Source organism: Thunnus thynnus, chromosome 4, assembly GCF_963924715.1.
Source record: "Thunnus thynnus chromosome 4, fThuThy2.1, whole genome shotgun sequence".
In the NCBI taxonomy this organism is placed as follows: domain Eukaryota; kingdom Metazoa; phylum Chordata; class Actinopteri; order Scombriformes; family Scombridae; genus Thunnus; species Thunnus thynnus.
Genome location: NC_089520.1, coordinates 19,382,434 through 19,405,714, shown reverse-complemented (window position 1 = coordinate 19,405,714; position 23,281 = coordinate 19,382,434). Strand labels below are relative to the sequence as shown.

General features: G+C 38.2%; 3 protein-coding genes across 14 annotated transcripts; all 3 read left to right on the top strand.

Annotated features, from left to right (window-relative positions):
• The first annotated feature begins 28 nt into the window (after positions 1-28).
• Positions 29-11,898, top strand: LOC137181500 (inter-alpha-trypsin inhibitor heavy chain H3-like). 12 transcript variants are annotated; one of them, XM_067587256.1, is made up of 26 exons: positions 29-143; positions 1,233-1,393; positions 1,530-1,634; positions 2,099-2,261; positions 2,367-2,477; positions 3,049-3,177; positions 3,361-3,477; positions 3,718-3,886; positions 3,988-4,098; positions 4,361-4,542; positions 4,653-4,832; positions 4,942-5,063; positions 6,167-6,387; positions 6,479-6,496; positions 6,834-6,851; positions 7,010-7,030; positions 7,188-7,205; positions 7,363-7,383; positions 7,748-7,780; positions 8,471-8,506; positions 9,433-9,498; positions 10,241-10,345; positions 10,553-10,721; positions 11,106-11,254; positions 11,469-11,553; positions 11,684-11,898. In XM_067587256.1, exons 1-26 carry the CDS (start codon positions 72-74, stop codon positions 11,796-11,798), a joined length of 2,697 nt encoding a protein of 898 aa, XP_067443357.1. In that variant the 5' UTR covers positions 29-71; the 3' UTR covers positions 11,799-11,898. The 12 variants fall into 12 exon arrangements, with proteins under 12 accessions (XP_067443357.1, XP_067443352.1, XP_067443356.1 ...); XM_067587251.1 differs by having other exon boundaries at positions 7,748-7,834; XM_067587255.1 differs by having other exon boundaries at positions 7,745-7,780.
• A 136-nt stretch (positions 11,899-12,034) lies between these two features.
• il17rc (interleukin 17 receptor C) lies at positions 12,035-19,712 on the top strand. The gene is made up of 15 exons (XM_067587261.1): positions 12,035-13,691; positions 13,969-14,301; positions 14,596-14,818; positions 15,595-15,689; positions 15,789-15,897; positions 15,997-16,038; positions 16,142-16,260; positions 17,089-17,145; positions 17,231-17,285; positions 17,379-17,617; positions 18,004-18,057; positions 18,145-18,196; positions 18,314-18,418; positions 18,709-18,747; positions 18,850-19,712. Exons 2-15 carry the CDS (start codon positions 14,194-14,196, stop codon positions 19,398-19,400), a joined length of 1,848 nt encoding a protein of 615 aa, XP_067443362.1. The 5' UTR covers positions 12,035-13,691; positions 13,969-14,193; the 3' UTR covers positions 19,401-19,712.
• Positions 19,713-19,844: 132 nt separating this feature from the next.
• Positions 19,845-23,281, top strand: LOC137181502 (protein disulfide isomerase Creld1). The gene is made up of 6 exons (XM_067587262.1): positions 19,845-20,486; positions 21,045-21,253; positions 21,355-21,438; positions 21,917-22,012; positions 22,147-22,287; positions 22,379-23,281. The coding sequence occupies exons 2-6, from the start codon at positions 21,082-21,084 to the stop codon at positions 22,597-22,599; spliced, it is 714 nt and encodes a 237-aa protein (XP_067443363.1). The 5' UTR covers positions 19,845-20,486; positions 21,045-21,081; the 3' UTR covers positions 22,600-23,281.

The following is a 23,281-nucleotide window of genomic DNA, read 5'->3' as shown; positions in this document are numbered from 1 at the left end:
TAATGCTCCCTATCTGTTTGAGTTTAAAAGACATTTTCAGCTGCCTGGGTTTCACTCTGGTGGGAGCCATCATGGAGAGAGCTGTGGTGCAAATCACCCTCTTTGGGCTGCTTCTGGCTTTTGTTACCACACTACCAAACAAGGTAAGGTCACTAAACCTAGATGACAGAGCAACCCTATTGTATAGTATAGTATAGAATAGTATCTGATATTTTTACTTAAGTAATGCTCTTTGTCCCCTGTGGGACAAAAGACCACAATGAGCTCCCTCCATCGTTCACTTTCCTTTGCATGTGATATTTTATCACTAATGAATTTTTCTCTGTGTTTGACAGTTAACTGATATTTTAGGCTTGTGTTCGAGGTTTTTTTGTGTATGTTTCAGCATCTTTCTCTCCATCGCAGCACACTGAACTCTGCCTCTTTGACAAACACCAAAAAGCACAGGTTGAAGGACCTGCTGGCTATATACCTGTAATTGGTTTTCTATGTGTGTTTAAGGGTGTGTGTGTGTGTGTGTGTGTGTCTGTGTGGGGGGATGGGGGGGCACCAGACTTAAGACCAGTTGATTGGGGACGGCTTGTGCAGTTGGGGACAAAAGCTGTGTCCAAATATTGGTTAAATGCTGATTTTTGGGTCAGTGGTTAAGGTTCGGGTAAGTCTCTAGAAAATGAATGTAATGTAAGTCTATGCAAAATATCCCAAAAGTGACTTAAGTAAACCTATGTGTGTGGTTCCCGTGATGAAAATCACTCAATTTTAGGGTTAAGACTTGGTTTAAGGTTAAGGTTAGGGTCAGGGTAAGTCTCTAGGAAATTAATGTAAGTCTGTGTAAATACCCCAAAAATTACTTAAGTAAACCTGTGTGTGCGGTTCCCGTGATGAAAATCATTAAATTTTAGGGGTAAGACTTGGTGTAAGATTAGGGTTAGGGGTCTTCAGGGTATGAATGTAAGTTAATTCAATGTCCTCCTAAGTGATGGAAACAAGTTTTATGCTATGAAAGTGGGGTGTGGGTATTTATGCCTGTGCAAATATATGTGAGATTGAAACAGTGGATGAAAAATAAAAAGAACGGGGTGTTTCTGCAGTTAAACCAATGAGATTTCGCATTTGCCATCCACCAACACTTTGTTTTTCACCATCATCTGATCTTTGATCAGCTGGTCATGGGCCAGCCCTTTCAACCAAGCTGTTTTTTATTGTGAAATGTGCCTCTTGTATTTGCTCAGGATGACTGGGACATCTACAGCTTTCACATCAACTCCACAGTGACCAGTCGTTATGCCACCACCGTCATCACAAGCCGTGTGGTGAATCGTATGGACGAGTCAAAGGAAATAGAATTTCTTGTCCGAATTCCCAAAAATGCCTTCATCAGTAAATTCAGAATGTGGGTGTTAAAAATAAAAATAAAACACAGGAATTATCTGCACATAAAGAATTAAACACTGAAGCATCATGTAAGTATGTCATGGGCTGCTCAGGAGTGTGTGTATAAACAAAGACTTTTCCTTGGTCTCCTTTAGGTCTATAGATGGACAGATGTATGACGGTGTTGTGAATGCTAAGGAGCAAGCTCAGCAGCAGTACACGGAGGCTGTGTCCCGTGGTCAAAGCGCCGGGATTGTCAGGTACACGGATCAATTAATCATTTTGTTGCCAGGTCTTATACAGCTGGTTTTTATGTTGTGTTATGTAGACAAGACTCTGTGTGTCCTTCAGTGCAGTGGATTCCCAAATAGGAGTTTCTCCAAAAGGGGTCCAACGATAATCTGAGGAGTAATAAGATGATTAAAGGGATAAGAATGAGAAAACATATCTCTGTTAATGAAAAGTGTGTTTATTTTTCCGACTTCTGTCAAGTTTTTGCTTTTTTTTTCTTATGAAACATAGGCTAATTTGACCTCTCCATGCTTCTAAAAATTCTTCAAAAATGAAACAATCTTAGAAAGAAAAATCTCTTTTTAGTTAAACAGTCACTAAGGCCAGAACCTGTGATAAAGGGTCACAATAAACATTGTTTCATTTAAGGGGTCACAAGTTGAGAAGGGTGGGAACCACTGCTTTAATGCAATGATTTCTGTCTCTGCTGCAGCTCTGTAGGGAGGACCCTCGAGGAATTCAAGACCTCTGTGACTTTGGCTGCTCACAATAAGGTGACCTTTGAACTCACATATGAGGAACTGCTGAAGCGCAAGCTTGGCAAGTATGAGCTGCAAATCCACGCTCGACCCATGCAGCCTGTCAAAGACTTCAAGGTGTGTCTTTCCTGTTGGCATCTATTCAGTAATCGAGGAAAACAGTGCTGTTAGTAATCCTCCTTGGTCAGAACTTTTGACTATTTTATTTTATTCTCATGCCAGATTGATGTGTACATTCATGAGAAAGCCGGTATCAATTTCATGGAGGTTAAAGGAGGACTGAGCACCAAAGCCCTTGCTAATGCCATCACCAAAACACAAACAGACAAACAGGTAAAGCATGAAGTTATGCAAAATTCTGATCTGCATTTAACACAATGGCTGTTAAACTGTTTAACTGTACATAATGGCTTCTTTATATTGTATGTACAAACTCACTTATTTACACATGTCACAATGAAATCCATTCATATTACACATACATTTTGGTGGTTTGTTCATCCTGTGCTTTGTCATAAACTACCCACGTACATACATTCACGTGTCCAAATATTCACAAAGCTTAAAGAAAAGCAAAAACACACAATTTCGATCCAACATAGAACATGGACATGCAGACACACAAAATATGTAAAATCAAATAAAATTAAACAAACTATAAACAGCATATAACACAAACAAAGTAAATAGTAATGACTCATATAACTTATTTCCCTAGTTGTCCCTTCGATAATCATTCATTCATTTTTATCTGCGGTGTATCTTTACGTACCTTGCTACAGTTTGCACTTTCTGGTACTTCTCTGTCCTGGTACTTAAATAAAGTTGAATCTACTACAAAAACCCCTTCAATGACTTCCATGTCTGTCAAGAGTCTATAAAAGCCGATTCATGCTATTTCCAGGCGTGGCTGTATTTCTACCCGACAGAGGACCAACAGAAAATATGTGATAGCTGTGGAGAGGACGGTATGAATGGAGATCTGGTTATTGTTTATGATGTCAAGAGGGACACTTCACTTGGGGACATCGAGGTACAGCAAGAGTTAATTCAACTTTGAATGGTCTAATAGCACATAAATATCCGTAAAAGCTAAAAAAAAAAAAAAAAAGAAAAAAAAGAAAAAGAAAAAGATACTTACTTAAATGGATATTTTATCTAATATCTAATAATCTATTTTATCTAATAATCTAATTTTCTTCTAACTCCCTCCAAGGTATCTGATGGATATTTTGTTCATCACTTTGCTCCATCTAGCCTTCCCCGAATACCAAAGAATGCTGTCTTTCTTATTGATCAAAGTGGCTCCATGCACGGCAGAAAAATAGAACAGGTAAAGTATTTGATGGATGTGAGTGTGTGACAGATTGCTACTAAAGCATAGGAGGCATTATTATTATTATTACACTATTATATACATTATTATTTTAAGTTGATTTCAGTTGATCAGCTTATTATGACCATGATTCACTTTTACATACAACTTAAAATAAATATTACTAAATGGTTTCCTAGTTGAAGGAATTGAAAACTTGAATAAAAGTTCTAATGAGTGAATAATGTTTTTGCTCAGACCCGAACAGCATTAATCCACATCTTGAATGACCTGGCAGAAGATGACTACTTTGGTCTTATCACTTTTGATGGCAACATTTTTCACTGGAGACGAGAACTTGTTCAGGCCACCAAGGGAAACGTGGATAGCGCCAAGGATTTTGCAAGGAATATTCAAGATAGAGGATGTGAGGTTTCCTCAGTAAATATTGTATTAAGGGGTGTGAACATTTGATAGCAGAATTGAAGTAAGTAAAACATTTTTTTTGTTTTTTTTGTCACACTTCAGCCACAAACATTAACAAAGCAGTGCTGGAAGGAGCGCGTATGCTGAATGCACAACCCAGAGAAGGTTCAGCATCTATCCTCATACTTCTCACTGATGGAGATCCAACCTCAGGTTACAATAAAACACACACACACACACACATGCAGAAATACTTCAAGAAATGCATTAAAAATCCTTAACAACACAGTCTTTTTTAAATACCCTCTCTTGTCAGCAAGCCAAAACCTTCAAAGATCATGGACACTGCAGACGACAATATTTTTACAATTATGTGTTTATGCACACACTGTAACTTCTACAATATAAATCACAAGAAAGTTGTATAACCGAATATTTTAGCTCAACTGGCCCACCATGACTTCTGTGTTTGCAGGGGTGACGGATCCCAAAACAATACAATCGAATGTAAGGAAGGCCATTGCAAAAAAATTCCCACTCTACTGTCTTGGTTTTGGTTTCGATGTCAATTTTGAGTTCCTGGAGAAGATGTCGCTACAGAACAGTGGTGTGGCACGAAGGATTTATCAGGACTCTGATGCTGCTTTGCAGCTGAAGGTATTTTGAATCACTTGCACTTCCCTCGCATTATAAATAATGTATTTTAACCATGTGATCGACTTCATTTGCATAAATAGACCACATTCATAGTGTTGGTATGTCAACAGGGTTTCTATGAAGAGGTGGCCACTCCTTTGTTGACAGATGTGACAATGATCTATATTGGTGGGACCAATCTAACCCAAACTAACTTCAGCCAGTATTATAATGGCTCTGAGATCGTGGTAGCCGGTCAGATCACTGACAATGACATTGACAGCTTCGTTCCACAAGTTGTGGCCATTTCGGTAAGGATCCTTCCTCACTGCACATCAGCTGTAATCTTCTGAAAAGGTTTGTGATAAACAGTCCCTGCGTATACTGACACGCACTCACGATTCATTTGCACTACGACAGAGTAAAAGAAGGGTCACGTTTGCTGACACCAATGCCACCATGGAGTCCACTGGAACAGTTTCTGACAGCCACATCCAGAGGGTTTGGGCCTACCTCACAGTCAAACAGCTCCTGGACCAAGAGTGAGTGTGATGTCAAAACTTTACAGTCCCGCTCAATACTTTATATTTTATAAAATATCTGTTTCATACATCATTTATTCACAGTGGCGTTATGTAATTAACTACATTTACTCAAGTACTGTGCATAAGTACATTTTGAGGTACTTGTTCTTCCCTTTAGTATTTCCATTTTGTGCTACTTTATACTGCCACTCCACTACATTTCAGAGGGAAAATTTTGTACTTTTTACTCCATTACATTTGTTTAACAGCTTTAGTTTCGTTTAACTTTTCAGGTTGAAATTTTACATGAAATAATATATATTAAGTTTATAAACTGCACTGCATTGTTTAATATTAAACCAGTAGCTCCCAACCTTTTTGTCTTGTGACCCCTTACAAAAATTCAGTGTGTATTTGTGTCTCTTTGTCATGTCTTAGATGTCTGTGAGTAGTTAGCAGTTCAACCAAATAGACATTTCAACCTGTAAACTTCTCACACGGTCTCATTTCAATAATTAAAAAAAAAAAACTGAAAACAGATTTATGTATCAGAACTTCATCTCACGACCCCTCAGATATATCTGGTGACCCTTTGGAAGAGACCGACACCTAGGTTCAGAACCCATGGACTAAACTAGCTAACTGTATATAAAGTAGTTTAAACTAGTTCCACCTCCAACAGCTACAACAGTAACATGCTGCTTCAGTACTAATAATGTACTTTATTACATTTATTTAATAAATCAGTCACAGGGAATTTTCTGCAAAACGAGTGTTTTTACTTTTAATACTTTAAGTAAATTTAGCTGATAATACTTTTGTATTTTTACTGAAGTAGGATTTTAAATGCAGGACTGTGGTATTGATACTTTTACTTAAGTAAATGATCTGAGTACTTCTTCCACCACTGTTTATTTACTAAAGTAGTGTACAGCAACCCATTGTCCCAACTGTCATATCACAGGTCCTCATTTCTATGTAGAGCATGTAGACTCCACTATGTGATGTGGATAGTGTAGATTAAATCAAAAGATGTTAATGTTGGAGTGCAGTGCTCTCATGGTGGATTGGGGTTTTATTATGGTTCAGGGTTTAAAACATATCTGTTTATTATGAAAAAGGCTGCTGTTATCTGGACCAGAGAAGGAGAAAGTGAAGACAGATGCCTTGGAGCTGTCACTCAAGTACAGTTTTGTGACCCCACTCACATCCATGGTGGTTACCAAGCCTCTGGGGGAGAATACAGAGGTGCTTCATAAACCGAAGGAAGGTCAAGCACCACAACAGAACTGGCAGGTTCCTCCACCATCTCTAAGTCATACATCGAGCAACCCTGTCTTTGGTGAGCAACACAAATGTTAACAAAACAAAACAAAGACAATGAAAGATCAATGGTCTTCAGCATTGATTTTTCAATACTTCTTTCTTCGCAGGGAGAATGCGTTCTTCAGGTAAGACACATCTGCATGACTTGGTATCAGCTGAGCTTAAGAATCTATGTATTAAATACAGTTAATTAATCAACAATTGTTAATTGATTAATTAACTACTTCATAATACATTGTTTGATACTATAGTGCCAAATAATTAGTTAATATTTAACTAATGTAAAGATTAGGCCAATAATGCATAAGTGTCACACAATAGAATTATGGTGTTGCTCTGGATACAAACATGCTGATACGACCCACCAATACAAGTTAATTTACACATCATGAGTATTTTAAAATACTCCTTGAGATACAACTATATCTCTATTTGATGTTATCATCTTTCTCTTTTTAACAGGAGTTGGTGCCGTACCAGGTATGAGATACTTTAGAGTGATGGTGTTGCTCTGGATACAAAAAATGCTGATACGACCGACCAATACAAGTTAATTTACACATCATGAGTATTTTAAAATACTCCTTGAGATACAACTGTATCTCTGTTTGATGTTATCGTCTTTCTCTTTTTAACAGGATTTGGTGCTGGCAGACGAGGTATGAGATACTTAAGAATGATAGTGTTGCTCTGGATACAAACATGCTGATACGACCCACCAATACAATTTAATATACACATCATGAGTATTTTAAAATACTCCTTGAGATACAACTGTATCTCTATTTGATGTTATCATCTTTCTCTTTTTAGCAGGAGTTGGTGCCGTACCAGGTATGAGATACTTTAGAATGATGGTGTTGCTCTGGATACAAACATGCTGATACGACCCACCAATACAAGTTAATTTACACATCATGAGTATTTTGAAATACTCCTTGAGATACAACTGTATCTCTATTTGATGTTATCATCTTTCTCTTTTTAACAGGAGCTGCTGGCGAATCAGGAGGTAGGTACACATCTGCACTGTTATGATATGTCTACACTACATGTATTTTATATGTGGGGATTCCCTTATCAATATATAGGAGTGTTTAGTGGTTATAAATTATATTAAATTGAATAAAAAACTGTTTCAAAAGTATATCACAAATCTCTCTTGTTGTACTCATATTTTAAATTATTTTATTATATAAATACATAACTTAAAAAGATGAATCAGATCATTTTGAATCACAACCAAAAAATAACAACAATAACAACTCAAAGAGACACACCTGGGAGGGTGCAAGCTAATTCACAAATTATGAGTATTTCAATATAAATTTAAAACTGTATGTTAATTTCATGCCATCTCTTTCTCTTTATAGCAGTTGGTCAATATCATCTTCATTTTGGCCCTCTAGGTATGACAATGCTGCATAAGTACACATCTGCAATGTTCAGATATCACTATGATGGTGAGGTTCATTCCACATCTGTATTTATGACATGGAGTGTAATGATCGCCTCATGAGTAAATCTTTCATTCTTCTTAGCAGTAGTGTGAGAAGAAGACAGAGGGCGGTGTGTTATACTGTATATAACATTCTTGTACATACTGGTAAAGAGGAAACTGAGCCTGAGGGCAAAGCTCTCAATTTATATCTTCCAACTTCACCTATTGTCATGATGTCAAGGTACCGACAAAAAAAAAATATTGGATACAAGTGGCTGATACAAGTTTCCCATGCAAGATAATTTCGGTATTATTTTGTAAGGCACATTAAATCCTTTATTCAACCCGCATTTCTTCAAGTTTTCATAATCACAATAAAACTTGCTTATATAGTTTTCTCACTATTACAAAATAAAGGTAATTTTGAAATAGTTTTCTTATTATTACAAAATTCACATTTCTAATCTCATATTTTCTTTCTTTGATGAATGCAAAGCACTTGTTGCCTGCAGTAACTTGAAATGTATTCATACTATATATATTATACTATATATATTTTAGAGGCTCTTCTGGGCATTTCTGATTTTACAGTAGCTATAGTTGGATACAACAAATCCAACAAATGTTTAATCTTTAAATGTGACTGTTAATTTTCCAGATAACTATCATCTCCATTCGCGACGCATTATATCAGGTAAACTTTTTTTTCTGTGCCAGCTTTGATCCACCCTTCTAATTTTGTAATTATGGTACCAACCACCCACACTTTACTAAAAAGCAGGGAGCACATGCCTATACCTGATGATAGAACAATTAATAGAAACTTCCTGCATCTGCATTATAACACACTTAATGAAAGACAATCAATTAAAGTTGCATATATTTTAATGGTCAAATGGCGCAAGTATACAAAAATGTAGGCGTGAAATATCAAAAGACCAACTACAAAATGAAAAAGATTTCCATCAGGTCGTATATTTGATGTCTCATGTTTCAGGAGTTATGTTTTATTACCCAGAATGTAAACTACTTTATGAATAAACACAAAGTGCTGCTGTTGGATCTGAATTTCCACAAAAAAAGACTTCTTCTTGGCCCCTCGGCCTAAAATTTCCACAAAATTTCATTAAGTATTTTTAGTGTTTTTTGAGATATTATGCTAACTAAGACACAAACAAACATAACTTCCTTTGTAGAGGTATAATGCTTATGTCCTTAATTTACTTATCCAAATGCTGTTGTCTGCATTAATATACCCACATTTCAATACTGCGAGATCATGTGGTCAACACTTTGAGTGTTTTTGTACTACAATTAAAAATACCATTCACATGATTTAACATAGATAATAAACAATAAAATACATTTATGGGTGAAAACTTTATCAGAAAAACACATTATTGCATGTTTAATTTTGATTTAAATAGATATCATCATTTTTAATGAGCAATTAAATCAGTGTTAGATTCAAGCCTGTGGTGAGGATTAGGGTAACGTGTGTAGTGGTTTGTTTTGAAGCTGAGCTTAGGTGTCAGAATATGGCTGTTGATTAATGCAAAATCATCTAAATCACTGTAATATAAATGTTGGTAAACTGGCTTTGTGTAAATTTATTTTCAGGTCATGTTGATCCATTCCCTAGTTTGATGAAATATGGTGCTGTGGCCCACAAGAAGCCAATTCGAGGTAGAGTATTACATATTGAGTATGTTATTCATGGTAGAAATAGGTAGAAAAATTCTGTTGCATAAGAAAAAGTTACAAAATAGTACAAAAAGTGCATTAAGTCAATATGATGTAAAAATATAAGTTGGCCTTTCTTCATCATGTAGCCTGCAAAATTCTTAAAATAAAGACTGACTTAAAAGGCATCATAAACAGATATGAAACACACATTATATATGTGCATACAGTAAGCCCAAAGTTTTTTTGTGTACTACTGTAAAAGACTGCAACATGAACTTACTTTAACTAAAAGCACCTTCTTTTATCGTTACCACAATCTCTTCACCATGACAGCCTTCTGGTAAGAAAGAAACAATTGCAAACAACCAGCTAGTTGATCAGTTTTTAACTTTATCAGCCATTGTAGCATTCATCAGGTTATGACAAATATGCTAGGCTAGGTTTTTCTCTTTTCCCTGTTCCCTCATGTAGGTAATTACTAGTTAGTTGGTGAGTTTATTCTCTTATCACAATGCAGACATACACAATAATTTAAAATGGTCAAATATAAAATATTAGGTCTGTTTTGATGTGTGTGTCAAGAAAGTTTACTGATCAACATCACGTAAAAACTGAGATTTGGACTGAATATTCATTATCAGTTTTGATTCGATGCATCTTTAGTTAGTTAAATTGTATCTGAGAGCAGTTTAACTGTTTCCATCTGTTATGTGACTCTATGTGTCTCTGTGTTCCTCTTCAGTTCCTCCCCACAGGTTTTTGATAAAAACTGAGAATCAGTCTCTTCCACTATGCTTTGATATCAACAGAGATGTCCGCCTTAAACTACTTCACCATCCCAGCGGGGGTCAGTAATGTTCCTCTTTGTGCCATTACTAAACCCTTGAACAGCCTAGTCATTATTATTTTACCTGTTTGCTTTCCACATGTAATCAGAATATTATTCTTATTTTCTCTTCATCTTTGTCTCAGTTACCCAGTGTGTATCAGCATCAGTATTTATCCTCTGCTTTGAACTGTGGTGTTAAGTTGCAGTGCTTCTCTCTTGCTCTAGAGTTGTCCATGAATGGTGAGCTTGATTCATTAAGATACGGAGGCTTCAAAAGGATTGTCATCCACTTTGAAACTAACAAGTCTGTTGACGTTAAAATCGATGGAATCACTGTGAAAGACGGACATGATGTGAAGTTCTACACAGGGAACGATCACATCACAGTTGGAAGGTAATTTAGCATTGTAATAGCAGGAAGGATGCTGATGATGATAGTCGGTGGTGGGCTCAGACTCTCTGATATGTGGGGGTCAAAATGAACGAGGGGCACTGCTTCTGCATGCAAGGTCAGGTTTCATGTTTGGCTTAAGGTCACATCAGATAAGTGCCCCTCTGGTGTGATGTTAGGCCAAACATGAAGCACTCAAGTGTCCAATTAGGTCACAGACATATTCTGGTTTAATCAGATGTTTGGACAATAAGAGCCATTTGGCACAAAAAGGAAGAGTTTGCCCCCAAACACACCAAGTCACATGTGATGTTTATAGTGATGATTTTGTCATTAATTCACTCACAATTGATTCCTACATTAAAAAGGTGGTGTATATTTCTCTAGTGTGACAGTGATTAAACGGGACAAAGAAGTAGACGTCACAGCTGGGGACACGCGCATAGTCATCTTACTTCATCAGCAAAACAGGAAACATCTCCTCTGGCCAGTTGTAAGACAGCAGCCGCCAGACAGCAATGCTGAAGGAATTTTAGGTGGGTGGAGTACGTGTTCAAGCCTATAAACTGTGCACAGACTGCATTACTTGTACGAGTTAATATCAGGTCAACAATATATCGAATCATTGTTTGCACCTAGTTGTTGTGGTCGATGGAGAAATAACTCACCAGCAGAGACAGTTCCACAACAGAATATTTTATTGCTGCTTTTCTGAGTCATTGCTTTATTGTTTGTTCTCTGTGCGTCCAGCTCTAAAGCCAGTAGCTTACGAGGAGGTGCAGCAAACTCGCTCGACAAAACTTAGGATCAAAGACCAGGAGATTGATGTTGTCAGGTACATTTTGTCCCGTATTATTGATTTGTAAAGTGCTGCAGCTGCTGTTTGAGAGTCTTCTTCTTCTTATTATTATTATTATTACTCTAAAACACCAAGATATATTATCAGTTATGTCTTTCTTTTATAGCGCCGGTGCTGCTGACTACAGTATCCCCTTTCCCCCGATACTTGAATGCTGGCTCATGTCTGCTGAGTCTGCCCTGCAGAGACCGCTGGATGATTTCAGTGTCGCAGAGCTTTAATCGGGAACTATGTTGAATCATTTTAAAAGATCAAACACTAATTAATTGAAAAAGACTTTCCACTTGTTACTAACCTAAACAAATAAAAAGTATCACAGCTCTTTGGTTTCCTTCTATGAAGTTAATAAGATAATATTTACCTAATAATTACCTTACCTATTTATTTAGTCACTGATTCGTTTGGTTTGGAATTTCAAACAAATCTATAATGAACTCTGCTCCACAGCATGAGATCAGCCTGCCATCCAACATGTTGTTAATAATGGACATTCATTTATCGATTGATTTGACTTTAATATTAATAAGGATAAGATCATGTAAATAAAACTTAGCTTTCAAAAGACATTGTTATAGTTATACTTGACCATATCAAGACATCAGTGGGGATTCAGCTACTAAAAGAGAAGTATACTGTGTTTAATACAGTGAATCAATTACTACATCAGTGCAGTAGACCGTTATCAGCTGGCCAAAAAGTTTGTTACCACAGTTTGGACTTCATCTTTGTAATTTATGGGTAAAGAGGGCATCCAATTTAACCCGTTACTCTGCATATGTCTTTGCATCCATGGTGAAAACCAAAAGTAAAAGCGGTGTATTGTTAACCTGCTGTTTGCATACTGTAGTGTAACCCATCTGACATTTATACTGAAACAACTTCTTAAAAATGTGTTTACATTTGGCCAAAGCCTTGTAATTTGAGCAACTATAGCTAGCAGTGGTACTTTCCATATATGTAAATGTCTGTGTCAATGTAACCAGTGTCGTGGAACTTAGTATGGAAGTAAAAATATTTGCACAAAACATAAAGCAAACAGAAGCAACTCTGATGACATAAAGTGAAAACACAACATAATGTCACGTGTAATACAGAACAGAGTCATTCACTCGAGTAAATATGGCAAGACTGCATACTAAAAAAGCAGTCAAAGGTAGAAATGTAAGTGCTAAATGTACTTTTGAATAATGATAAATTATTGATACATTACCTGTAGCGTAAGCAGTACACATTTAGGTGGCGCTAGTTCTGTCTGCTTCACCTACTGTTTATGTAGTGGTATTTTAAACAGTGTGTGATATCTTGATCAGGAACATAACTAGTAACTACTGCTATCAGTTGTATGTTGCTGAGTGAAATATTGCCCTCTGAAGTTTACTGTAAAATGGAAAAGTTCAGCTCCAGGGTCTCACAGTCACACTTACAGTGAATACAGTGCTTAAGTAAATATACTGTCTCCCTTTACTGTTTACAAAGCACACGAGAAACACATTTCCCAGCAGTGACAGATAGCGCTTAACTCAACATTATGTGGTCAAACCAGTTTGGCGGCTATGTGAGCAGCGGGTCATGTGTTACATCTGGGATTGTCACCTCAGTGAATTGCATTATTTATGTGGGTCAAAGGTATATGGATACTTATGAGCGGAGGTGATAAACTTGTTTTTCAAGGCACTGCATACTTTGAAATGCGGAGGAGAAATCTCAGCCAAATCCACATAACAAAACTAGAACATATCGTACCATATCGCTGCCAACACATTTTATAAACTAGCCATAGAAAATGTTAACAAGGCAGTTGTGTCTCTACGGCTATTTTGACTCAGTGTTCAGGGTGGAGTCCTGTTTTGATTAATGAACAGTAGTCGTGGACTTTGACCAATGTAGGTTGTGCTGGTTACACTGTAATGAGGAATTCAGAGATTAGGAGCATTTCAACATGTGCAGTGGTGAGAGAGAGGGAGAGGGAGGGACTTCTTCGTCAGGACAGTGACGTGTTGGTGCAATTTTCACATGACTGAAACACTTGTAGGCTTCTTTGATAAAGTGTGGAGTTGAAAGAAGAGGATATGCACTGCTCAGACTGGATTACTTTAAACAGATTGTTAAACACAGTAAGTCAACCAGATCATAAATGATAAATGAGATTACTAGTATAATATGATAATTATAATTGATCATTTCTAGTGTTGCGTTTTTATACTTTTATCTTATCATATGTTGTAGTTCTGTTTGCTTGTTTAACGCTTGAAGGTGCTTTAAGGAGGCTCTAATTAGTTCCCAGTTAATGTATCTATTTAAAGAAATTTTTTATTTTAAAGTTTTATTCAACTCAAGTATATTGTCACAGAAAATCTTCCCCAGGATTAATTCATGTCGCTTGCTCCTCAGGGCCAAAAGCAAAGGTGAAACCCAGGCAACATCCACTGCTGTGCTTTAACAGGTGGTTTTGATTCACTCCATGCCGGAGTGCAGTGGATCACGGCAGGTTATCACGGTTATCGCCAGGTTAATCTGTCCGGACTTGTTTGACAAGGTTTTCATGTCACTCTTGGAGAAAGTTATTTGGAGAAAAATGCTGTAGGACTGAGATCTTTCCGAGCATCCCCTGACAAAATGTTTCCTCCTGGATGGCCCGGTTGGTGCGTTTTAATGACTCTTTGCATATCAGCCTGTGGTTTGGAGATAATTGACTATGACGGCAAAGATGTCATTTGCAAACAGGTAAGATACAGTGCAATACATACAGTTTCTTTTGACGGATTACACTTTAATTTCCTTGTAGTACTGAGGCAGCCTGTTCTGACATTTTAATTTCCTTTTTCACTGATACAGTGTTTTATTCTCAAACATTTAATTAAAAACAAACAAATGGTCATAGCCATCTGCCAGCGATAGGGATGTTGTATGTACATTTTTTACAATATAGGCCTCTAAACAGCAAATATTTGCTGTGCTGGTGCCTTAGGCGCATTCAACAAATGAGTATTTCTGTTTTCTGTTTGTGCCTCCCATTAGGGTCTCTCTGAATGCACCATGAAGGATGAGGTGCTAATGCCTGACCCAGATGATGCTGTGGATGTCCAAAACCTGATGCCAAAGTTCAAACTCTGCTGCGAGGACACAGCAGCCTGCACATTATGTCTGGTGATAGATGCAGAGCTCTACATCCGTCCGTATAATGACACAGGGAGTGAGGACCAGTCCGGGAATGATGAGGAGGATTACAGTGATCCAAAAGGTGTCAATGGAGGCTATATGAAGTCCACTGTCATGTTTACTGATAGTTACTTGTCATTGAATGACCATTCTGGTGGTTTTGTATGTTTGCATCTATTAACCAGTACATTAATCAGCCTTTACTGTACATTACTACCAAACAAGTTTTGGCCATCCAGGCAGCTACTGGATTCATTTCATGTCAGTATTACATGAGAATCACATTGTAGACACGTTTGTAATAGGCAACCCATCACAGTGAACACTTCTGACTCATCTATCATTTTCTGTCATGGTTACATTATAGTCACCCAGCGATACAGTGGGAACTGTTTTGAGCAACAGTCAACTGCTGAGGAGCATGTCCTGGGATGTTGGGAAATCATTGCTGGAAGACAATGAATGAGAAGAGTTGTGTTTGCGTAAATGGTGTTTCCTTGGTAACACTGAAATAAATAGTTGTTAGATTAATTGCCCTCCTTGAGCAATCAACTAGGACAAATAATAAACACAGGCAAAAATTTTCACTGTGATGGATTCAAATATAGTGGCATTGATGAAAACCAGTGGCTGTCTGGAAGATGGAAAATCAGTAAAAACTTATGGTATGCTTTTTTAAAAGATTTTTGTCAATACAGGATATGAGTATGTACAGTTTATAGTTAATGAGTTAAAACACAAAAAAACACCCGTGTGTTCATTTAATTATGGATGAAGAGTTTTAAGTGCTTCTTACAGTTCAATTTTATTAGTTTCTGTGTGTTCTAAGTCACGCCTCTGCTTTCTGTGTTGCAACAGCGTCTGTGACAATCTGTTACCAAGCAGCACCAACCATGCCCACATGTAAGAAGGTGGAGTTCATGGTTAATCATACACAGTCAGACCTGGCAAAGGTACTCTAAACTCTGTACTGTTATTAGAGATACATGCTCAGGTCCAGCCAACTTGTCTAATAAGCCATATGTGTGTGTGTGTGTGTGTGACTTCTATAGATGTCCATGGTGATCAATAAGCCAGCTGGAGTTTTCTTTGGCAGTAAAGTGTATGTTTGTTCATCAAATCTGGTGAGACAAGAGGTTGTGGTGCCCTCACTAGATGAAGGTAAAGTCTATGGTTTAACTACAAAGTACCTGCTGAACTCATGACTGCTCACTACAAGTATGGCAACAGTGTTTGACACATATCCCTGTCTGTCCTCAGTGTGCTCCCAGAGGCAGCAGAAAGACACTGAAGAGTGTTATGGTAAATTATCCCCATATGATACATTCATTGCTTTTACATGTATCATCTACTGTATGTTTGTCTTCAGAGGGAAATAAACCAGTTTGTCTTTTTCTCCTTTCAGTTCCCAGACTCATCCGTGTTATTAACCAAGGCATGAATCGAGTGGAGCTGCAGTTTGCTGGAAGGAATAGGAGCTCACACACTGTGTGCGCCCAGTATGAGAAGAATGGAAGATGTCAGGTCTGTGTTGTTAGCAGTTTGTTGTTTGTGTTTCTCTCAGAGATCTTTTACTCAAGTAAAAGTGGCAACACAGCAATGTAAAAACACTGTTACATGTCAAATATTAGTTATTTTATTTGCTTGCTGTAATCATTCCTCCTGTTCATACTGACCATTAGAGGATCCTCTCCAAATGTGTTTACAAAGTGATGGGTGACAAAATCTACAGTCCTCGTTTTGAACAAAAATTGAATATTTATCTGAAGATAATATGAAGCCTCAGCGGTCAAATAAAGTGGATATCTTCCACAGTTACAGTCTTTTTTTTTTTTTATTAAAAAACTGTCTCAGTTGACAGTGTTTCCTGTTCAGCTGCAATGCAAGGAATTTGGCACTAAAAAGATTCATTTTGGAACATATTGACTTGATTTGAAAAATGTGGACAGCTAAGGAGGGCTGTGGATTTTGTCCCCCATCTCTCAGTGGTCGGTGTCAACAGGAGGAATAATTACAGCAAGAAAAACATGTGTCAGTGTCCATTTGGACACCTGACTATTGACAAAAAATTTGTGAACCTATCCTTTAACTACTTTTTTAAAACTTTTTTTAACTACTGTTGGGTAGTTCAATCTCTAACAATGCAACAGAAGCTGTAGTATAGATGTAGTGAAGTAAAAAGTACAATATTTCCCTCTGAAATGTAATGGAGGAGGAATATAAAGTACCATAAAATTGAAATATTCCAGTAAAGCACAAGTAGTTACAGTACTTAAGTAAATGTAGGGTACTGAAGCACTTTCCTTCACCGGTTTCTCACTCTCACTAAAACCATGTTAAATATTACTTTAGGTGTTGGACAGGATGACCATCCCGCTGTACTCTGTGACCCCGTGCATGTGTCTTCAGGTATTATCATTTAAACATCACGATTACGTCTGGCTAATGTATGATTTATATAACTGACATGTTTGTGTGTATGTATGTGTTATAGGCATGGCATACGGATGACAACAAGCCTCTGCGCATTCAAAGCTGCCCCTTTAACGGTGAGAAGCCTTAAAGTTTTTTTCTGGTCTCATTTTACATGGTACAGTTTGTTTTCTTTTTCTGTGCTTATATTTTATCTTGGTCTTTCTTAGGTTCTCTTCCATTTGAAGAGAACCTGCGGCAGAATGTGTCAGTGTCTGTGGGCCAGATTCAAATGAGCAACTATGGTACAAAGTTGTTGTGGAACCTGTCTGCCCCCTGCCGTCTGAAGGGTGAAGTGTGGCCCTGTCACCGGACTGCAGGCCTCATACAGGACAACTGCAGAGAGATGAAGGGCTTTAGACGACAGCTGGCAAATAGCACATGGAGACAAAACATCAAGGGACACTGGGTAAGACAAAACACAACCTTGTACCCCTCATTTGTTTGGTTTTAACCCCTTAATATCCATTTTTTTCCTCTTTTATTTCCCCTTAAGTAGCTGTAAAGTTGGGAAAATCACTTTATTGCACACTGACAGTACCACATATATATTCTGTATCAGCTTGTTCCAACTCTTCACTGAAGCTATATGATGTTTACACTGAGTGAAACAGCTGTTTTTTATGGCTGCAAATGGAAATATTTTAAATGTCTTGTGCAAAATCTTATACATATTTCCCCAAATTTTCAACGGACACATTTGATATTTGTGTAAAGATGTAACGGGTTTGAGCAATGTCTGGCTGCACAGTGTGTTTAAGAAGATAAAAAGATTTACAATTGTGTCGCCTTCAGGAGCAAACAGGGGTCTTTGAAGACATCGACTTTCAGCTTTCACCGTGTGTGATGGTAAAGTATTCTTAACTTTTCTCCAGTGAGTCACACAGTGTTTACTCTGAAACTAAATAACTCATCCATGTTTATCTGTTTATGCAGATGAAAGTAAACGAAAAGGGACATCAGCTGGGTCCATTCTGTTATAATAACAGTGAGTCCGACACAGTTTATAATTACAGAAACCGATACTGGTTAGGGTGTGGCATATTATATTATATATTCAGTACCTGTTATATGAGCTTTTCATAAATGTGGTTTTGTTTTGCAGTCCCTACAGCTGGCAGATGGCGCTGGAGTCTCATGGTTGTCGCTTTGATGCTGCTGGTTTGCTTGAGTGCACTCCTCATTTATTTCCTCCACGATTTTGTCAAGAGTAAGTGTCTTAAATATGTAATAGTTCCAAAAATAACCAACAGCTCTGACATTTGTAACCGATAAATGATCAAATATGCGTTGTCCAATTGTGTGCATTTCCTCAGGCACTTCCCATAAAAGCTCCTTTCATTTGCCTCAAAGACCAAATGCTGTTTACTGGATCCAGGAATCTTTTATATGATAAAACATGCACACTTATGAGCTAATGCACACATTTCGCCCGCATTCAATTCAGGGAATCAATTATTTGTGGCACTGAAATGAATAACATCTTTCTGACTTTTGCAGAATGGGTGTGGAGCTGGCGTCATAGAGGATTTGTAGAGAGTGAGTTTTATCTTCTTTTACATAAAAGTTATTAAGTCATGATAGAACAAATCGACTCTCTGACATTCATCACCTTGTTTTTTCCTCTTCTCCTCTGGGAAGTTGGCAGAAATGGTCATGTGGTGCTGCTGAGCCCCCCAGATATGGATAACGGTGTTCAAAAGTCGGTATGTGGGCTTGGTTCCCTGCTCTGTAACCAGGGCTTCAGCGTGACTGTGGACCAGTGGAGCAGGAAGAAGCAGTGCACTATGGGGCCTCTGCCATGGCTGCACTCCCAGCTGCTGGAGCTGAACCACCTTGGCGGCCGAGTCGTGCTCGTGGTGACCCCCAAAGCCTTGGAGAGAGCAGAAGGATGGACCCATCAGCGCAAAGAGGAAGATAATGGTCTCCTTCAGACATGGTCCCCTTATTCTGATGTGTTCACGGCCTCCCTGAGCTTCATCCAAGGGGACAAGCTGCAGGGAAGGGCTGGTGAACGTTTCCTCCTGGTGAAATTTGACTCTTTCGCACATCTCAGCAGCTACAAGAGACTGCCAGAGCCTCTTCAGGGGCTTCCTCTGTTCCAGCTTCCCTCACAGAAAAAGGCTCTCCTGTCTGAGCTAACTGTGGGAGGAAAAAGAAGGGGATCAGGTGGAAGGACACAGACAGTGTAAATACGGGGTGCCTCTGCAGGATGAAGAGCAAAGACTAAAGAGGGAGCAGACCAACATATCTTGTAAATATCATGCCTTTAACTTATTGATGGATGTAACGCTGAACATTATTGTTGCTCCGTGCACACGAACTACGCATTCATCCAGGTGGTGAATATGATAAATAAGAGACACTTTAAAGAATAAGACTGGCTATAATCTATAACAACAAGACCAAAATAAACAGTGTGCTTGTCTGTTTCTCAGTAATTCTGATGATATTAGCCTCAAAACTGCTCATTCCCACGGAATACATTAAATACTTTTCTAAGACATCTGGGGACTGTAGTTTTTAGCAAATGTCACTCAACCAGGAGTGAATTGTGCATTTGTCAGGGAGATTTTCTGCTCTCCTGAGTATTTACAACACCAGGATGGTGTATGATGGGGTCTCAAAATAAACTAAAGTAGCAAAGTCAACATAATGAAGGGACATATCACCCATTTCAACAGTGTGGCTCATATTAAAAAGTTTTTGGACAACAATGGAGCGCTATGGCTCAAAGCTATATCAAGCAATACTCGTTGGTAGGATCAATTCATTCGTTTGCTTTTCATGAGGTTTGTTGAATGTAAGAAAAAACGTGAAATATGACCAGACTTATCCTTTAAGTTGCAAAATGTTTAACCTAAACTCCTGCAGACTAATTATATCCATGTGCAGTAAGTCTGTCAACACCTCCTATAAATAAATAGACTTATTTTTGTGCGTGGCGGATATCGGATCGTGATTGGTCGTCTCTCAGTGCAGGGCGGATGGATCTAATTGGTGCAAATCGGTGTCAGTTTAAGCACACAAAGAGGTGCTTGTTAAGAACGTCATGACATTCTGGAGGGGCGGTGCATAGAGGCCGCTACATGCTCCGCCCGCTCGGGCTGTTCGGGTACTAGTCGGATAGAAGCTTGAAAGAGTGTCTTGGCTGCGTTCACTGCTTTTTAAACTTTAAAGAGTTCACAGTTGGTCGACGGACACAGAGGAGGGAAGGAAAACACCGAAGTCATCTAGACTTCATGTCAAGGTCCACTTCAATGGCTGTTATGTTGACTGTAAGTTCATGTTTTATTATATGGCGTTAAAATCTACTATGAATGTGACGCACATTTTCTAAATCAGCCTATAGGCTATTTAATATGGTTTGAAATAGACATGTACAGCTAATAAAAAAAAAAACATTGGAAAAGGTTTAGAAACATTATGAAGAAAGTATCAAAGTTAAACAAAATCCCCTTAAAAAAAACTTATTATTATTAAATTATAAAGAAAGTCTACACTTGTGTCATTATCAGGCTATATTTGGCTATATTTTAGGGACATGGTGTCATTGTTTTTTCACTATGAACAGCCGGGCAGAAACTGACATATATTTGCCAACTTATTGAAATGATACTGTTATATTCAATTTATCAAATTTCCTCCCAATGACACACAATTTGCCACAAACAGACTCAGACTCCAAAATGTCTTCTTGGAGCCTCGATTGCACGATCTCAAGGGATAATGAGATATGCTAAACTATATTTAGGGAGCTTTTTAAAATAATAATAATAATAATTCATATACTTTCAAGCATCATTTAACAAACCTGGATGTGATATTTTGGAAAGAGATAAACAGCTTCATCTTCTGGACCAGCTGGGACAGATGGGAGTGAGGATGCTTCACAGGAAGCTGCTGCAGACTGCTTGGCTGTGTTTTCTGCTGGCTGTTCAGGTGCACAGCTGCCCAGATACCTGCAGCAAGTGTTCAGGCCCTGAAAATGACCAGTGTGTGGAATGCAGAGCAGGATGGACGCTCCATAATAACATCTGTGTAGGTACTGTATGCAGAGGTTTGTGCATGAGTCTGGAAATCATGGTATATGGATGCCATAAGACGGATTAATGATTGAATATATGTGTTTTTGATCTGTTTCAGACATTGATGAGTGCGGCACTGAGCTGGGCAACTGTCCTCCCAGCAGCTACTGCTATAATACAGAAGGTTCCTTTGAGTGCAGAGGTCAGTGGTTTATGACTGGTCTAAAAGAAACAATTTAGAAGTTAAATTGATGAACTGAAAGTCTCCCTCCACTCAGAAATGTGTTTTTCTTCTTGTTACTTCAGTTGGATATTTTGTGATACTGTATAAAACAATAAGAAGCGGGAAATCCTGTTGGAAAAAGTTGGAACCAGAAAATGATTTTTTTTTTGCATTTTTACTTGACATATTTGTTTAACAATAAATCAATTCTTAACTTCTGTTTTCTATTACTTTTCCATCAGTCATTTCAGCACTAATTCAGGGAAACATCTATATGGTTTCATACAGCATCACTGTGTGTTCTGTCCGGTGCAGTTGTGGTTTTGTACTGTGCACAACGGAGTAGCTCCACGTTAAATATTTCTACCTGTCTGATCTGCTCTCATACTGTATACAGTGTTTTGACAGTACAGTGCAGTCTTTAATTGAAGATATTACATGGTCCCTCTTTCCACAGACTGTGACCCAGCCTGTGTGGGCTGTATGGGTAATGGACCAGCACGCTGCAGGAAGTGTGCCTCTGGGTACAGACTGACAGGGTCCAAGTGCTTGGGTAATTTCATATAAGAGAATGTTTTTTAATTATTATTTCACCTACATTAATTCATTATGTGCCTCTGAAGAGCAGCAGCAATCTACAAGTCTCTGGTGAGATTATAGCATACAGTATGTCTTTGTTTCTCTCAGATGTAGATGAATGTAGTGACAGGGTACTTGCCTGCCATGGTCTGAATGAGATTTGTACCAACACCGAAGGCTCTTTCCGCTGCATCTGTGTTGACGGATTCATCCGCAAGGACAGTGTTTGTGTGAAGAAACAGCTGCTTAGTGAGTGATGTCTCAACTCGCCATAGACACACATGAACATGTGAACACATAAACCCGCTGCAACTTTTCACACGTGCATCTTCCTCTGCAGGTGTTGAGGAGAAAGGCCTGTTTGAGGATATCCAGGATGAGGAGGTAGAGGTGCTGCAGCAGATGTTCTTTGGGGTGGTGCTTTGTGCTCTGGCCACAATGGCTGCTAAAGGAGATTTGGTCTACACATCTCTATTCATGGGAGCAGTGGCAGCCATGGCAGGCTACTGGCTCTCTGACAGGGGAGACCGATTGTTAGACAGCTTTCTAAAGGGACGTTAAAGCTCAGCACGGTCTGTGGAAACACAAAAAGGGGATTTCGCACTAAAAACATCGAAGCTTTGGAAGATAAACACTTTATTTGGCAAACTCAGACTGCTAAAGCCTCATATTAACTTCAGCTCAACTTAAGAATGCAATTTTATACTGAACGAGGACTGTAGATTTTGTCCCCATCACTTTAAGAAGGGATCTCTTTGTAGGTAGTATGGAGAGGAAGAACAATTACAGCGGCTAAAAACAATCAGACTTAAATGTGAACTGATCCTTTAACCTCCATACTTCCAATAAAGAGTGACACACAACCGTCTTCTCTGCAGTGGATGAGACAGTCCCAAACGGGGCTGCAGTTTGTTGTACTGAGCTGGAAATAAGCCATGAATGAGTTGCACTTTTTTGTATTTCAACTTTTGAAGTAGCTCCCTTGTTGTGGCTGCTGAAGCAACCAACATTTGCCAGGTGTGGCTTTAATAAAGAAGAATTTACAGCATGAATTTATACATCTGTCTGTTTGTGTGTGAGCATATACCATGTAGTATATTTGCTTCTTATACTGTATCAATCACACTGTATTTGTACTGCAAAAAAAACACTTTTGATGTTGTAACCCCGTTTCTTGATGTGCACATTGATGTGTATTTCTTAACACTGAAATAAATACTGTATGCCGTTTTGACAGACTTTA

Bases quoted from the DNA above. Each gene is read 5' to 3' on its own strand.
- LOC137181500 (XM_067587248.1), top strand. From the start codon at position 72: ATGGAGAGAGCTGTGGTGCAAATCACCCTCTTTGGGCTGCTTCTGGCT. The intron at 4,543-4,652 runs GTATTTTGAATC...GTATGTCAACAG, and splicing joins ATGCTGCTTTGCAGCTGAAG to GGTTTCTATGAAGAGGTGGC. The intron at 4,833-4,941 runs GTAAGGATCCTT...GCACTACGACAG, and splicing joins CACAAGTTGTGGCCATTTCG to AGTAAAAGAAGGGTCACGTT.
- il17rc (XM_067587261.1), top strand. From the start codon at position 14,194: ATGTTTCCTCCTGGATGGCCCGGTTGGTGCGTTTTAATGACTCTTTGC. The intron at 17,618-18,003 runs GTAAGACAAAAC...TGTCGCCTTCAG, and splicing joins AAAACATCAAGGGACACTGG to GAGCAAACAGGGGTCTTTGA. The intron at 18,197-18,313 runs GTGAGTCCGACA...TTTGTTTTGCAG, and splicing joins TCCATTCTGTTATAATAACA to TCCCTACAGCTGGCAGATGG.
- LOC137181502 (XM_067587262.1), top strand. From the start codon at position 21,082: ATGGGAGTGAGGATGCTTCACAGGAAGCTGCTGCAGACTGCTTGGCTG. The intron at 21,254-21,354 runs GTACTGTATGCA...GATCTGTTTCAG, and splicing joins CCATAATAACATCTGTGTAG to ACATTGATGAGTGCGGCACT. The intron at 22,288-22,378 runs GTGAGTGATGTC...CTTCCTCTGCAG, and splicing joins TGTGAAGAAACAGCTGCTTA to GTGTTGAGGAGAAAGGCCTG.